General features: G+C 33.7%; 1 protein-coding gene across 1 annotated transcript in view; it reads left to right on the forward strand.

The window, feature by feature from the left end:
• LOC150083890 (WD repeat-containing protein 47-like) overlaps positions 1 to 17,286 on the forward strand; it is a 131,138-nt gene that overhangs the window by 100,751 nt on the left and 13,101 nt on the right. The window contains exons 6-8 of the mRNA XM_090375535.1: positions 3,575 to 3,744; positions 6,662 to 6,832; positions 7,113 to 7,253. Coding sequence (XP_090231661.1) covers positions 3,575 to 3,744; positions 6,662 to 6,832; positions 7,113 to 7,253 — 482 coding nt within the window. The remainder of the gene's footprint in view (positions 1 to 3,574; positions 3,745 to 6,661; positions 6,833 to 7,112; positions 7,254 to 17,286) is intronic.

Here is a 17,286-nt window from a genome sequence, read left to right on the forward strand (position 1 = left end):
CTGGGTTGACCTTGCCATTTTACAGAAAATTAGGAACTAATTTTCTGTACAAAATTTTGGTTGTTGTACAGAAAATTAGGAACTAATTTTCTGTACAACAACCAAAACTGTCCCAAAGTGACAGTGTAGTGTGGGATGATGCATGACATATTTGATCCTTGCATTTTAGTTTAAAAATGTCATTGTTATACTTCTGAAATGAATGTAAACCAGTTTTCTTTGAAGAGAAAAAAAATAAATAAATAATCGTTATAAGCACAAGTTGGCATAAACAACCCTTGTACAGCTAAACACCTGTTCTAAAGAGTGGCATTACATACAACTGTTGTTTGTCTCCTCTATACAAATAAAAACTTTGTCATTGAGAGTCAAAAAAAAAAAAAAACAGTTGATTAGGCAAAATTCAGAAATCTAAATGGTAAAATTTTAATGTCAGTTTCAAAAATATCATCGAAACCTTAAAATCAGCCTGATAGGCTTTGTTGCTTTTTAATTATTTATTTTTATAGATTATGCTAATATGTAATAAAGGAATATAAAATAATAACACAATAAAGAAAAATAGAAATAAAAAGTAAAAAAACAAAATAAAATAAAATCATCATAAACCATAGTACCTATTATCTTTTTAAGAAGCCACAGCATGGCCATGGTTTACGGAAGTAAAGTATTTCGATGACTGGACAACAGTTTATGAATTGGTAATTTAGCTTATGATAATTTCAATAAAACTACTTAATATCTTATTTATGTTTTCATATTTTTGTTCATCCGAATTGAATAGCAGTGGCTTCAATATTTTGTTAATGTTCAATGAAAAATATATACAGTTATTAACAATTTTGAACAAGCCACTTGCAAGTGAAGGTTAGCAGGGTAGTTAATTACAGTAATTAGGGTATATTACTGCAACAAGATCTCAACAAAGTAGGCAGATAGGCTGAGAAGTGGCAATTGAAGTTTAATATTGATAAATGCAAGGTATTTCATATGGGGAGCAGTAATCCCAGATTAACATATCAGCTGTGTGGTACTACACTTAGGGCAGTGGAGAATGAAAAGGATCTGGGGTAATTGTGCATTCAGATATGAGGTTCTCTGAACAGTGCAGACATGCTGCCAGTGCAAAATCATAATAATGAAAATGAACGTTAAAACAGTGTTTATGGGGAATGATAATAAAAAAACAAACTGGAAATAAGGGTATTACTTTCTGTGGAGGGTGTTTTCAATTCATGCTACTGGAAAGATCAGCACTGTTGGCTTAGTGCCAATGCCAGTATGTAAAGTGGTGCAATTTCAGGCTACTCGGAAGATTACTTGTAATTGTAGTATTGTGCAATTAGCTGTACAATATTTGGAAATTAAATTATATTTTCTAGTTCACTTTTATAGCCAGAGACAAGTCCAGGAAAGTGAAGGTGTCAGTATTGCTGCTTGTTTTTTTTTTTTTTTTTTTAATACAACTTCTGTGGGGGAGTTATAAATTTCTGTATTATATTTTATTGAAATTGCACTTAAAGATGGCAGGTCATCGATGAAACAAAATGTGGTTAAGTGAACATTTTATTTTGGGAACTGTGATTCAAAATGATTTTGGAAAAGGTTTGTGATTGTTGTGGAGGCAACCAGTATTCCTTTTATTTGTTTATATAGTCCTGTCTCACTATCTGTATAACTGTCAAAAATACATAGCTTGAATCCAAGCATTGCTTTACAATTCCTGGATACTGTTTATAATCCATGAATTTTTTAGTTAATTTAAAACACTGCCAATAATAATACAAATTTTTTGCTGGGATTGTAGCAGCTACTGTTTTTGTTACTGGTAATGAATCAAAATCTAGTTGGTTGTGGGATTTTGCAATCATATATAGGAAAGAAAAGTCATTATCTGTATGTATGGTATGTATGTATATATATACATTCTGTATGTATATAATTAAAAGACACTGGAGTCTTTCTCTCTTATTTTTAGGTGTAGGCTATTTGTCATCTTGACTTTGTTTTGTCTTATTTGGGTTGAAATTTCATTTTAATGTTAAAATTGTATAGTATAGTATAGTATTGCTGTTTAGATTTTGCAAATTAAAGTTTTTACAAATCAGCTGCTTTTTTTGTCCATGAGAAAGTTGACCCCCCCCTCAGTTTAGTCTAAAAACATCACCAGTGTTCTTCTGAAACAAATGTAATCTGATTTTATATAAAGAAAAAATAAATATAAGTCAAAAAGATGTCAGAATTTTGAACATTTTTTATGGTATTTTTCTACTTGCACCACACACACACACTTACACTTTTTTTTTTTTTTTTTTTTTGGAAAAGGTGACCGGAGTGATTATTTACATGGAATTTCATGAGGATATTGCTGATTTCATCTTTCAGTAAAATAATATACCTTCTCACTTTCATGTGAACATGCTAGAAATAGTGCTGTTAGTCTCTTTTTTTTTTTTTTTTTTTGTTGGGTGGTGGTATTTTGTTATCAAGACCTTTATTTGTTATATATGTGCTGAAAATTTTAAATCTCTCTCTCTCTCTCTCTATATATATATATATATATACCAACTGGATAAATTGGAGAATTTAGAAGTTACATCCTTCTACATAACTTCTCTTAGTTCTGGCACCTTGTGTACTTTTCATTTTCACAGAAACTTTATTTATTCTACAAACCACACATCATTTATATCCTTTTGCTTCCTCTACTGCTGCACTGCACTGCACGTTTTGGAGCATTAGACATACTATAACTTTTATTTTCCTTTTTCTGCTTATTTTGCTTCTTTACTGTTATATATTACTACTATAAATATATATATAAAATAGGCTAAATATGAAGTTTTGATTTTACAATTTCTAACTTTAAATTTTGCCAAACTGACTGCTTTTTTTTTTCCTTAATGGGAAAAGGGTTTCTCATTATTGATTTAGTTTAGTGGTTCCTGTCCTGTGATGCATGGACCACTTGGGGTTTCTCATTATTGATTTAGTTTAGTGGTTCCTGTCCTGTGATGCATGGACCACTTAGGGTTTAACTATTTTCGATATGGTCAACTGAAAAATCATGCATTTTCTTACTTGACAATATTCAGAGATTTGCTTATGAAAAAAGTAAATAAAAGCAGTTTTATGAGGAAATGAAATTTAAAAAAAGTGAGGGGAAAAATAATAAAAAAGGGAGGGTTTCGGTGATGAAAATATTGGAAGCCACACTCTAATTTTATTAGAGGCCTTTTACACACTGTATGCCATTGGACAAAAAAAAAATTACCACATTTTTTTTTTTTTTTTTTTTTTTTTTTGTCAGTTTCTTTGGATAATTTAGAATATAACTTATAATGTTGAATCTAAAGGTCTTAAATATTGTTGTGCACTATTTATGAGAAAGTCTTTTGTGTATGCACATCGTATAATATTTAAAAAAAAGTTATATTTCTTTTAATGCTATTGGTAGTTTCTTTGAATAATGAAGAATATTTATTTTATATTTCATAGTTCTATAAATATACTGAATAACATAATAAAGAAGCTTTATAAATATATTGAGAAAAATCTCATTTACTTGTACCAGAGAAGACCATGTGGCTCACCAACCAACAGTTTTATTCAAGAGAATGAAACATCACAAAGGATCAATATATTGCCTAGCTTGGAACACTACTGGAGATCTACTTGCAACAGGATCAAATGATAAAACTGTAAAATTAATGAAGTTTAATGTGGAGACATGTAATGTGGAAGGTAGGTTTCAAAATAAGTTTTATTCAGCACTCTTACATTTTTAAAAATTTTCATCGTGTTTTAGGATTGCAACTTTATAAAACTGAATTAAACGATGAACATAATTGTTATCATTATATTCATTGATATTATAATTGTTAGAGCATGATTCATCCTTTGGTTTAATTGTTATCACCTACAGCAGTGTTTCCCAAACTGGGGTCTGCAGACCAGTTCCAGGGGGTCCACAAAACGGATTGATAAATATGGTTATTATTATATATTTATGTAAAAATAAGAATAAAGTTGAGTTGTTTAAACATAAAACTTTGAATTTTCTTTTCAGAAAACCCAGTGTTCATAATATACACACAGAGAGAGAAACATATGCATATGTTATATGTAGGGGTCTGCAAACTTTTTTGATTTTTGAAAGGGTCCGTAGATCTCAGTAGTTTGGGAACCACTCACCTACAGTATTACTATATTTTATTGTGATTTATTCCTCCCCAGTACACATCTATTAGCATATAGATGTGTGTTGGGGAGGGATACACATCTAGTTGATGTTTAAATAACTCCAGTTTTGTTTCAAATGCTTTGACATTATAATGCAATTCATTGACAACCATCATACTTCAGTGTGGTACAACAAATCACCGTATTCAGCCTCAATAGTTTCAAGGAAATTTTTGAATTGCTGATGATTCAGACCACTTTTGGGAATAAAATTTACTGTTGATATTACAGTTGACATGAAAGAATCTACGCTCAAAAATTTTCTGCACAAAGACTGCTAGTGAATTATACGATGAAATTTCGTTTTTTTTTTTTTTTTTCTTTTTTTTACTCTCAAGATATTTACAAAGCTGACCCATGAAGCTAATTTTAGTACCGACCATATTTTTAGTGACATCCGTCGTAACCGCTGATAGCAAATCCCAATTCAATTTGAGGCTCAGTTGCTTCTGACACATTCACCTGTTGTTGTATTTTTCGAGTTTTTTAATGTAACTAACTCTTCAGTTACTTCAAAACTTTGATTTACACCTAAAATATAAATTAGTAATTGAGTTGTACAGCTTGTATCTTCACTCTCATCTATTGCTATTGAAAAATGTGTGAATTCACAAACTTTTTCTACGAGTCGATTTTGAACATCGGCTCCTAAATCTTCAATTCTTCTCGGTTACAGTTGATGAAGATAAACTTACAGATGCCAAATTCTTTACTTTCTCAGGATATATGTACTTCTTCTGCAATTGCCAAACAAATTCGTTTTACAAATTCTTCATCCATAAAGGCCCTTCCTTCTTCGGCAATGATTTGGGAGGCTCGAAAACTACAGCAGAGGAAATGGCTGCCTTAGTCCCACTGAAAGACATGACTGCAGATAAATTTTGATGAGTAAAATTCTAATCTTCTGTTGTTGACTTTGAAAAGTTTGGGTTAGTTCTTGGAGTTTTTTCTTCAGCAAAGCTCCTTGAAATTTATCATAATTTGAGTCATGTTTTGTGGTGTAGTGATGTTTCACATTATATTCCTTGAACACTGACAAGGCTTCATTACAAATAAGACAAATGCATATATCATTAATCAGTGCAAAAAAAGTAATTAATTGTCCATCGCTCATTAAAAACAAGACACTCAGCATCAACTTTTCTTTTTTTCAACATCAACTTCAACATGATTTTTATGGGATTTTTACTGGAATAAAAATCAAAATACTTGTAAATATTGAAGCACTGACGTGTCTTAAAATTTTATGAAATATGCTAACATAAATTTATTTACAAATTTGAATTAAATTAAGGTTTATTACAAAAAAATTTATAAACAGTTTAATTAAAAAATTTAAACATGACACTAATTTGTTTTTGCCAGATTTTCATAAAACTATTCGTTGAGGCTACTGAAGTTGGTTGCGCTCGTGAAGCCTTCAATCAATACAACAGTTCTGTATTTTCTCATAACAGTTTATTAAACGAAATGTATGTATAAGACTCTAACAGTTGTTTAACTTAGAACTTAAGTGAAGTGCTAACTTAGTACTAAAGAAAAATATTTACAACATGATGGGCAGAAAGTAACTCCAACTACAAAGGGGTTTGTCTCTGTGGAGGGGGACACAAACCAAGATAAGGGATTAGGAAATCCATAATTGCTGTCTTTAATGACTATTGCTATTTAATAACAGGGTCAAGATTAACAGATTATTTTAATGATGTTTTAAAGAATTGCTTTGAGGGGAACTAACAGAATTAATATCTAACAAGACTAAGCTGATGACACAGAGGCATCAACACTATTAATCAACTGATGAATGTTAAAATAATCTGTGAAATGTTTTACATAAATGTAAAACATTTTACAGATTATTATAAATATAAATATAAATGTGATCTAATATAAACATTAATTTTTATGATCTAATTGAAATATCCGCAGGCCATAGTTTGGGGACCCCTGATATAAAGCATGATATTATATAGCTTCAAATATGTACACATATGCCATCTTTAATATTTTTTGTAAATAAAAGTTATTCCCTAAAGTAGAGGTGTTTTTTTTTTTGACAGTCTGTAAATTTTACAAGCAGTGGTATTAATGCCTATTCATTTATCAGTAGTATTTTATGATTAAGATCTGTTTTGTGTTTGCTTTCTTCACACAGTCGTGTTAGTCAGAGCCCAACAACGAATTTATGAGTTCTGATACAAAGTTTGTAAAAGGGTATTTAAAAGCAAAATTTAAAAATAAACTTTGTTAAATGTATTTTAATGTGATTTGTTTTTAGGACAAGAATTATTGTGTACCTAATCATACATTTTTTTCTCAATTTTATGTGCAGCTTTCTTGGGCTCTTCCAGTGAATCCCTGTAAAATCTTTCTTTCTCTCTCTCTCTCTCATGTATACTTATAAGTGTTTTCTTTGCAGGAAATGAAGCAGAACTTACAATGCATGATGGAACAGTGAGAGATATGTGTTTCATTGAGGATTTGAGCAATAGATCTAGCCTTCTCATAACAGGTGGAGCTGGAGATTGCAAAATCTATGTTACCGACTGTGAGACTGCCACCCCTTTTCAGGCATTATCAGGACACTCAGGTTAATTGGAATCATAAATTATAATTCATTATACTATGTAAAATAAGCATTAATTTTTAATTTCTTTAATTAAGGTAATTATAAATCTTTTCTTTAAAAAATTGTATTAAAAATAAGAACAAGCTTTTATGAAATAAAAATGAAATATAACAAAACTGAAAAATATACTAGATAATCTGAACTGTCGCATTACATAATTTTTGAAGTTTTGCACATATAAACAATATATTTATTTCTTTTTTTTCTAAATAACTTATTGAAATTTGTTGATGCAATATAGGCCATATTTTATCACTGTATACGTGGGGAGGAGCAATGTTCATTAGTGGATCACAAGACAGGACAATCAGGTTTTGGGATTTGCGAACTCGTGGTTGTGTTCATATTGTAACCCCACCACCTGCCTCTGGTTCAGGACCAGGTAAATTTTAAAAACCTATATATATATTCTAAAGCTAAAATTCAGGCAAGAAATAAATTTTGTTTAGTCATTATCTTTTCTTTGTACCTCATTATGTTGTAATGTTATTAGTATTTGAAATTGAGTCTTCCTTTCATAGAAGAAACTGTTTTGTTCTATTTTGCATTAACACCATTATTTGTTGATTTTAATTATGTGGGGTGGGGTAAATTGCCTTGCCTGTTTTTGGGCTGTCTTCTCAATGCACTCTCTTCCTGCATGTACATTGTTGCATCAATGTGAGAGTGTTAGTATGTTTGCAGCATAGACTTCTTTAGGACATATTTTCAGTCACTGGACAGAACAATGAACCTGCACTTTCACATTGCTCTCATACTAACTTCTGTCCTCCCAAAAATTCTTTTATGGATCTGATGGATGGAATTCTAACCTCTAAGGGGAGGGATGGTCCAGGATATACTAACTCAGTGTTGCTGGTATTATTGGTAGTTAATATTGTGAGCATCTTTGGAGACCATCTTACACTTTTTGAAAGCAAAAGCTCTTATGATTGTCCTAGAATACACATTGCATATTTGTAAATGTTCACTTGATTGGGTGTTGTTTGTAGCTGTGCAGCATGAGGAAAAATTGCTCATTGTTTCATAGCTGTCCTTGAATGCAATAACACCACTCACATACCTGTATTCTTAATTGTGCCTCATTATGCAGTGATTGCCAGTGCGGTACAACTAGCTCATACATACCAGTACAATTAATGTGAGTTGGTGGGGGGAGGATATGAAATGGCTGTTCCAAAAATGATACTGAACTACAAGAGACAATGAAAATTCAGGGTTAAATTTGAACCCTTCCCTCATAATTAATATATAATTTCCATTATTGAGACAGCTGAAGGCAGAAGAGTTTACAAATTCATTGTGACTGTATAGATATTGAATTAATTATTGAAGGTAGCAAAATTTTCAGTGCCACAGTTCACAATGGGCCATGCCTTTTTATAGTTATGGGGTGCACAGAAGTAGGCTAGAAACAACAATGCTGCTGATTAAAAATAAGAAATATTTGGATTTGCATACTGGGTAGTTGTCTGAAATTTGAATATATTATTTATTGATTATTTTAACCTCTTTCCTTCCAAAATGAGAGTAGGTATTTTAATTTTTTGTAATTTAAGTGCCTACTTTTATTATGTTTAAAAAGATTAATTTTTGATTACAATTGATCATTCTTGTTTAAAAATGAAGTACAAGAAGAAACTGTAGGATTTTAAAATATATATATCCAATTATTTATGTAGCATTTATTTTTTACAGTAATAAGATAGTAGCAAGTGTGTGATGTGATGCCATAATACACAAAACTGTGCAGTTTTGTTTGCTTATAGGAAAGCATTAATCTAGAAATTTCAGTAATTCCTACCTTCTCCTGTATGCATTAGAAGCATTTGTACACTTGCAGCTAATGTGTATTCACCGGTATCATTAGCGGTTTTAAAAATCGCCAGGATTAACTCTCACTTGGGGTTCTCCCTCTAAAAACAGAAATAATATATGTGAAAGATTTTTTATCTTAACTGAATTACATTGAAAAATAAATAAAATTACAGCGACATTACAGTATCAGGACTGTAATGGAGGGTATATGCCATATCCTTTGGATTTATATATAATATTGATAAAATTAAGATGTAATGAAATTACCGAAAGTGTTAGAAAACAAGAAAAGGTATAAAAAATTAAAAATATTAAACCAGCTTGTGGAACTCGGGATACTAGTAGTAATAGCAGAAAAAACTGGCAACCATAATGAAATATAGACAAATATATTATTATCAGTGTATTAGTTGGAGGTGCTGAACTGTCAGGTGTAATTACCATGGAAAAATTGAGAACACATGCATGGTAAAAACAGAATACCTGAAATAAAATGAAATTAAAGTTTAATATAAAAATAAACAATAGTACCTAAAGCCGTGGGTCCTAGGACTTTAACTACTTTGTCAACGGGGTCGGCAGCGAAAATCGTTGGAGCCACCGCAATAGGCCGGGTCTCTGTTTCTGTTATGATGTACACGTTGAAAAGAATGTGTGTGTATACATCATAGCCAACCTGACAGAGACCAAAAGGAAGGATTTTCTTCTTAAACAAAGTTTAGTGTCTTTTCCACACTACTTTGCTAGCTTTTGTTTCTCCCTATGCTGGCACTTTGTCTAATTTGTTTAATAGCTTACTTCCCCGTCACACGGGTACAGTTCACTTTGACGACATCACACTCTCCCCCCCCATCTCCCACTCAGGGTTACTTCAACTGATATAAATACACCATACAGTGAACTTTCTGTTTTCTTCTTTAGTCCCCAATGGCACTAAGCTAATTCGTTTTCCTTTCCATGCACACAGTAAGTTTTTTTTTTTTTTTTTTTTTACCCTCTTTTGGATTCTTTCATTTTTTCTTTTTACAGGATTCTATCAGCATTATTTTAGCTTTTTAGCTTTACTTTATTTATTTTTATTATTTTTTATATATTTTATATAATCCTTCCTTTTGGTCCCTGTCGGGTCGGCTATGATGTATACGTACACATTCTTTTCAATGTGTACATCATAACAGAAACAGAGACCCAGCCTATTGCGGTGGCTCCGACGATTTTCGCTGCCGCCCCTGTTGACAAAGTAGTTAAAGTTCTAGGACCCACTGCTTTAGGTACTGTCATTTATTTTTATGTTAAACTTTAATTTCATTTTATTTCAGGTATTCTGTTTTTACCATGCATGTGTTCTCAATTTTTCCATGGTAATTACACCTGACAGTTCAGCACCTCCACCTAATACACTGATAATATATATATGGGTATATCCTCTGGAATTCGATTAGTAAGCACAGTATGCCTTCTGCTAATTTTATGACTACAGCACTGTACAGTATTACTGTAAAATGATACGGTATTATTTTATCTATTTACAGTAATACTGTATGTGACATCTACAAAATAATATAAGAATATTATGCATATCACTTCAAAATCCGAGAGGCCATCTTAGGACTTTGAAATGATATCACTGAATACTTGTAGTGTTTTCTTAATTGTGCCTTGTGATAAGCTAATGCCACATCTGATCAGTATGCTCCACAACAATTCAGATTTATATTCTGAACTCTTCAAGTAGACATGATTCTTCATGAATCTCAATAAAAATATAAAGAGGAAACTGAGTTTGTATGACAGCCACGACTCCACTTATCTAGACTAATCATAATATTCATTTGATATTACTTTACTTGGTCACCAGAATGCTTTTGAACAAATTGCAATATTGCATTAATAAGTTAACCTATTAAATAACACACTTGGCTGCATAAAGCAGAAATATTTATATGATGAATTCAAGGTTTTTGCATATGGTGATCAAATTGTCTATTTATAATTTTCTAATTGCCTAAATAATTGTAGTTTACTTTGAAAAGCAAATAAACTGATTAAACTGAACAAATAAACAGATACTAGAATCTTATAACAACCTTTTTTTTCTTTTTTTTTTTTTTTTTTTTTAATTGAAATTTTCCAAAAAAGTATTAACTTAAGGATGGGGAAGGAACTCATCACATCTAAAGACCTAAATAATTTGAAAACAGTTTGCTAACGTGCAGTTTTCTAATCTTATAGCTTCCCAAACAAAGAACCCTGCCCAGGGGATTTACTTTGTCTTACCCTGGGTATTTGGGAAATCTTTAATTACAAATTATGCTTGTTGGTGTACTGCTTTCAAACTTTGTTTAAAGATAATAAACCACCAAACCTATGTTGGTATAATTATGTTTATTTGCAAATTGGAAATATGTACATAATGGTGTCAAACGTTTTGTGGTATTTTCTTACCACAAAACATTTAGGCGCCTCCGTAGCTGGGTGGGCAGGAACGGCAGTGCGTAGCACACGCATCTTGATTAGACCGGGGTTCGAGCCCGTGACCACCAAATATGGAGGATGCGGAAAGGTCAGGGAATGACTACCGCATATCCCCACAGCAATATGGCCTTAGTTGCTAATGCTCCTAAAAACCAAATAACAACAAAACAACAAAACTTCATTATGTACATATTGGCAATGACAAGTCTAATGACAGCTGTCTTTGCAGCAGCATCATCATCACAAAAGTTCACAAGAACTTATTTTGGTTACACAGTTTACCTATGCACCATGCTGCTCAAGGAATGTTTTCAGACTGTTTAGGTCTTCAGAACCAACAAGTTTTGTTCATTTTTGCTCCCCTTCCATACTTCATTAATATTCTTTGGCTATTTTTAACTTTAATTTCTATAAAATTTGTTGCCTAATTGTATTAAGAGTCCTAATTGATCAGAGCAGTCACCACTATGAAAAAACAGTAGCAGTCCTTTTTATATAACCTTCAGAATGTTAATTTGTTGTTATCCCCAAGTGGCCTTTGGGGATAATAAAGGATAGGAAAGGACCAAAGCAATTTCCATAACATACAATTAAGTATTTAATTTATCTTTTCTAAATTCTCATTAAATTTCTACTAGCCCAGAATGCAGCCTAATAATAGCTTTGTATGATGTAATAATCACCTCTGTTTCTAGGCGCCTCCGTAGCCAGGTGGGAAGGAGCAGCAGTGCGTAGCACACGCTTCTTGATTAGACCGGGGTTCGAGCCCGTCACCACCAAATACGGAGGATGCAGAAAGGTCAGGGAATGACCACCGCATATCATGGAGCAATATGACCTTAGTTGCTAATGCTCCTAAAAAAAAACCCTCTGTTTCTACCAGTATAGTTCCTATATATTATAGATAGAACTTCGTGAACTGCCTTAATAGCATATCTGCACTGTTCGTAGAAATTCATATGACATTCTATAGTTACTTTCACAGCCAGTTGTGGTCCAGTGCTTATCGTATGTGGTCACAAGTAAGGAGATTGTGAGTTCAAGCCCTTATGCTGCCACAAAAAATGCATGGACTGTTGTACTGAAAACTGGTTGCTCTTAATGATTAATACAGTATATGCACAGTCACACGATAAACATGTAAACTCTTCTAGCCTTGGCTATTTCGAGAATAAGCCAAAATTTATTTCTCCGATAATATTTGGAGAAAAAGTTTTGAACTAAATTGAATTGGATCAATTTCTCACACACACACACACACACACACATTACAGTCCTCAGTATTATTGAAAGCAAAGTTATCAGTTCTGTCAGTTTCACTATGAGACCCTACCAGACACTGGTATAAAAGAAGAAAGAATTATTTATAGTGGTCCTTTGTCAGGGAGCTAACAAGTGCAAAAGTATAAGATATAATAAGTTATTCTTGGCATTTTAATAATTCCTTATAGCAATGCAGAGTGTCAGAGAATATTCAACCAGGGTAAAAATAAAAACTGAATTAGTTCTCTTCTGGTTCAGTTTTGGAAATACTCTTGATAGAAAATCCACAGACAGAAAAATGATGAAGGAGCTGATCTTTAAAAGCATACTGTACTGGTAAACAACCTTTGGCTGTATTAATATAAAATGTGTGTTTTGTTAATGGAATTTAATTTCTAGCACAGTGTAGACTTTAAACCCCTCCATTTTCCTCCTGTTTACAAATACCTAATTTTAACTTTTTAAAGGTCAAAGCATCCATTGATTTCTTCTGCTGTACTTTATGGTCAGGACAATACATTGTGATAGGAAGCACCTTTTTGGACTATTTCCTTACCCAAACACATCTACAGAATGAAACCTTGTATAAGTGAGGTTTGTCACTCCATAGCATTTTCTGTCAGAGTTCTAAAGTCCATGAACATCAGAAATGATATCACTCCAAATGCCATTTTGCATTGGTGGCTGTGATATTGGACTTGTACACAGCTGCTCTATCATCGAGCCCAAGGCTATAACAATCTCTCTGGATGGTTGATTGCAAGTGGTCTTTGCCAGACTAACTATTGGACTACACATCATGTGCATTTGTTTGTACTAAAGTGATAGTCCTCCTTAATGCTCTCATTTATCAACAGTACAGTTTACTTTTGCTTCCCTATCTTGACTACAGGAACCTCTGTCATTGAAGCATATCATTGAAGTTGATGCTAATCTATTTGAAATACAGCTGACCGCCAATTTACAGTTGGGTCCACTGTTCATTGGGTTCGATTGCAGTAATTGATTGGCGCCTCCGTAGCCAGGTGGGAAGGAGCAGCAGTGCGTAGCACACGCTTCTTGATTAGACCGGGGTTCGAGCCCGTCACCACCAAATACGGAGGATGCGGAAAGGTCAGGGAATGACCACCGCATATCCCGGAGCAATATGGCCTTAGTTGCTAATGCTCCTAAAAACCAAATAACAAACAGCAGTAATTGATATTACTGCAATCAAATCACTTTACAGTGGACTCTCCATAATAAAATACCATTCACTATACAATATGTAGTAAGTGCCAGTCATTGTGATCACATTTGCAAATTGAATTTTAATTCTATTAAATGGCGATTCTAATAAGCAGAAATAGGAGAGATATTATTGACAGGCTATGAAAGTAAAGATATAATGCACAAATTTACACTTTATGAACCTTATCAATTAACAAAATTAATTGATAAAGTAATATCAATTAATGTGAAAATTGGAAGAATATCTCCACAAGTTAGCAAAATAAAAATAAATTTAAGCTTATGTGCAAAGCCCTAATTAATACGTATTGTAATATGTACATACTAACTAATTGATATTTGTCACTGACTTTTTTTGGGGGGGTGGGGTGTAAAATTTAAAACAGCAAAAAAGATAAGCAATCAATAACAAAGAACATGGTACGCACAAATTACAATTAACATGATATGTGCAAGTGAGATACAAAGTAACAAATTTATGAAGCTTAAAAAATAGGAATGAAGAGAAGATTCTGAAAATGTATTTATGTTTTTTATATGATTGAAGATTTCGTGGAAGGGGAAACACATTTCACCATGATAATGTAAAAAAATCCACAGAATTCTATAAAGCAACTAATTCTACTAACCAGTGATCATGTTAACTGGCCCCTACTTATTTTACTTTACGATGGGCTTATGATTGTCTCCGAAAGGACCACATGGTCCTTCCTCTCAGGCAATAGCAGCTTTGTAAATGCATTGGCCACGTGTTTAGTTTTTACATCTTTTTGTGTTGTGCTTATTTGACATAAATTCACTGTATGTATTGAATTTGTGTACATACATCGTGTAAACTGATAAATAACCTTTTAGAGAGATAAAATAGCTTAGCTATATAATGAAAATTTCAACTTCCGAGGTCTTGGAATGAAATACCAAAAACAATGTGTTATTAGGCTCACATGGCGATATTTTCATGCTACAATGGTGTCTCTGGAACGGATTAATGTTGTAACAGTAGCAACAGCATATGCTACTGTTACTGGCATTTATAAGTAATTCCTGCTATATAGGATATGCTAATAGACAGAATATCACCAAAGAAGCTCTTGTGCCATTAAACCTACAATCCAACAGGCAAAATTGTGAAAAATTTTGGATATGAATTTTTGTGCACTTAATAGTTTTATAAACTTGAAAATAGAAGAGGCTGATAGTTTCATGTTTCTATTTTATATTGTTTGATTTTTTTTTCTAGAAGAATTGATAAATTTTGTTTCATTGAAAATAATAATAAAAAAAAAAATGTAATTTTCAAATTTTTATTTAAAAAATTCTTCGTGTTGTGATCCATTGCAAAAGATCAAAAATTGATATTACTGCAAAGTATTTTAAAAAATATATTTTTTTCTAGAAAGAATAAAAAAAAAGAATCTGGGTGAAGGGAACAGAGGGCGTTCTTACCTATAAAGGCTTCAGTTCTGCAAATTGCAGCTTCTCTAGAGACTAGGCATCTGTGGGGAAATCTGATTGAGGTTTTAAAGCCTTGATGGATTGAGTAAGCTGAATGTTAATGGCATTATTCCACTTGCTTGAGACACATGAGGGGATATAAATTCAGGTTTAGGAAGGATGGTTGCAGGATAGATGTGCAGAAGTTTGCCTACAGCCAGCGAGTGGTTGATTGTTAGAACAAACTTCCATCTGTTGTTGTGGAAGTGGATGGGATGAAAAAATTCAAGGAGGAACTCGACCAATTCTTGGAGGGTACAAATGTGTGAACTGTGTAGGGGTTTTTTTTTTTTTTTTTTTTTTTGGCTGATGCTATATAAACTTGCTTCCTGGCATCATTTACCATTATTACTACTACTACTACCTCCTCTTTTCTTTGTGGCATGGTCTTGGCGCATTATAGCCTTAGAAGCTAATGCGCCAATAAAATTCAATCAAACAAACAAACAAACATCTTTGTGGCATCTGTAATATGCTGATATAGTAAGCAGTCATGTAATGAATCCAAAAGTGATATCTGTCCCAGTACAGTTGAAAAAAAATCAGTTAAATGGAATAACTGAATCACACTGCCATTTAATTGTTAACAACTTTCGTGGTATATTGATACATGAGCAGAAAAAGTTCTCAAAAGAAATAATAAATATTACTGATGGCTTTCCATTATACTAAAAGAAAGAAAGAACAAATTGCTCATCATACTGTTGATTATAGGAATATACACTGTGCTGCCACTTTATTAGGGTCACCTACTTAGTAGCGTGTTGAGCCTCCTTTAGCCTTCAAAACAGCCTGAATTCGTCTAGGCATGGATTGAACAAGATATTGAAATCGTTGTGCAGGAATGGAGTACCATGCAGACATGAGTGTGTCACACAGTTCCTTGAGATTCGACGGAGGTGTAGGCCTGCAGTGAACAGTCCCTTCCAGCTCATCCCAAAGAAGTTCAGTACGATCAAGATCCGCGGACTAAAGCAGGCCACTGCAGCAAAGAAAAGTCATTGTCATGTTGTTGGAACCATTCCATAGTGATTCGGACTTTGTGCACCGGCACATTATCCTGCTGGAAGTAACCATCTGACTGAGGATAAACTTTCAACATGAATGGATGCACTTGGTCAGCAATGATGTTTAGGTACGATGTGGCATTCAGACGTGAATCTATGAGTATCAATGGACCCAACGTGTACCAAAAAAACATTCCCCACACCATAACACTGTCCCCACCACCTTGCACAGTAGTCATCTGGCATGACGGGGCCATGGATTCATGTTTTTTTTTTTTTTTTTTTTTTTTCCTCGCCAAATTCTGACCCTTCCATCAACATGATGCACCAGGAACTTTGAATTGTCAGACCAAGCAACTGTTTTCCAATCCTCGATAGTCCAGTGCTGCTGTTGCTGTGCCCACAGGAGGCATGCTTTCTTTTTCTTCAAAGGTATGTGACGAGGGCGTTGGCTGTTGTAGCCCATTTGCTGTTGTTGTTTGGTTTTTAGCAGCATTAGCAACTAAGGCCATATTGCTCCGGGGATATGAGGTGCTCATTCCCTGACCTTTCTGCATCCTCCGTATTTGGTAGTCACGGGCTCGAACCCCAGTCTAATCAAGGAGCATGTGCTATGCACTGCTGCTCATGCCCACCTGGCTACGGAGGCGCCTAGCCCATTGGAGACAAAGTGCAACTAGTAGTCCATTGCGATATTTTGTTCTGCGCACCAAGGTTGTATTCTGACGTGATGTGCGACATTGTGGCCCGTCTGGTTGCTTGCACAATTCTAGCCATCCTCCTCTGACCTCTCTCATCAACAAGCGATTTTCTTCCACAGGAGTGCTGTTGAGAGGATGTTTTCTGTTTGTTGCACCATTCTTGATACACCCTTGAAACTGTGGTGCGTGAAAAGTTCAGGAGAACTGCCGTTTCAGAGATGCTTTGTCCAGCACGTCTTGCACCTACTACCATGCTGACCGGGCTAGCCGGGTGGGTAAAGTATCTGCCTAGCAACCCAAAGGTCGCAGGTTCAAATCCCGCCTCGGGCTTGGATCAAAGTATTGCAAAAACCTTGGGAGGTGCATTATGGCCACAGAAGCTGATGCGCCAACAACTACCAAAAAAAAAAAAAAAAAACCTACTACC

Source organism: Mastigoproctus giganteus, chromosome 6, assembly GCF_048544385.1.
Source record: "Mastigoproctus giganteus isolate SK-2022 chromosome 6, ASM4854438v1, whole genome shotgun sequence".
Taxonomy (NCBI): domain Eukaryota; kingdom Metazoa; phylum Arthropoda; class Arachnida; order Uropygi; family Thelyphonidae; genus Mastigoproctus; species Mastigoproctus giganteus.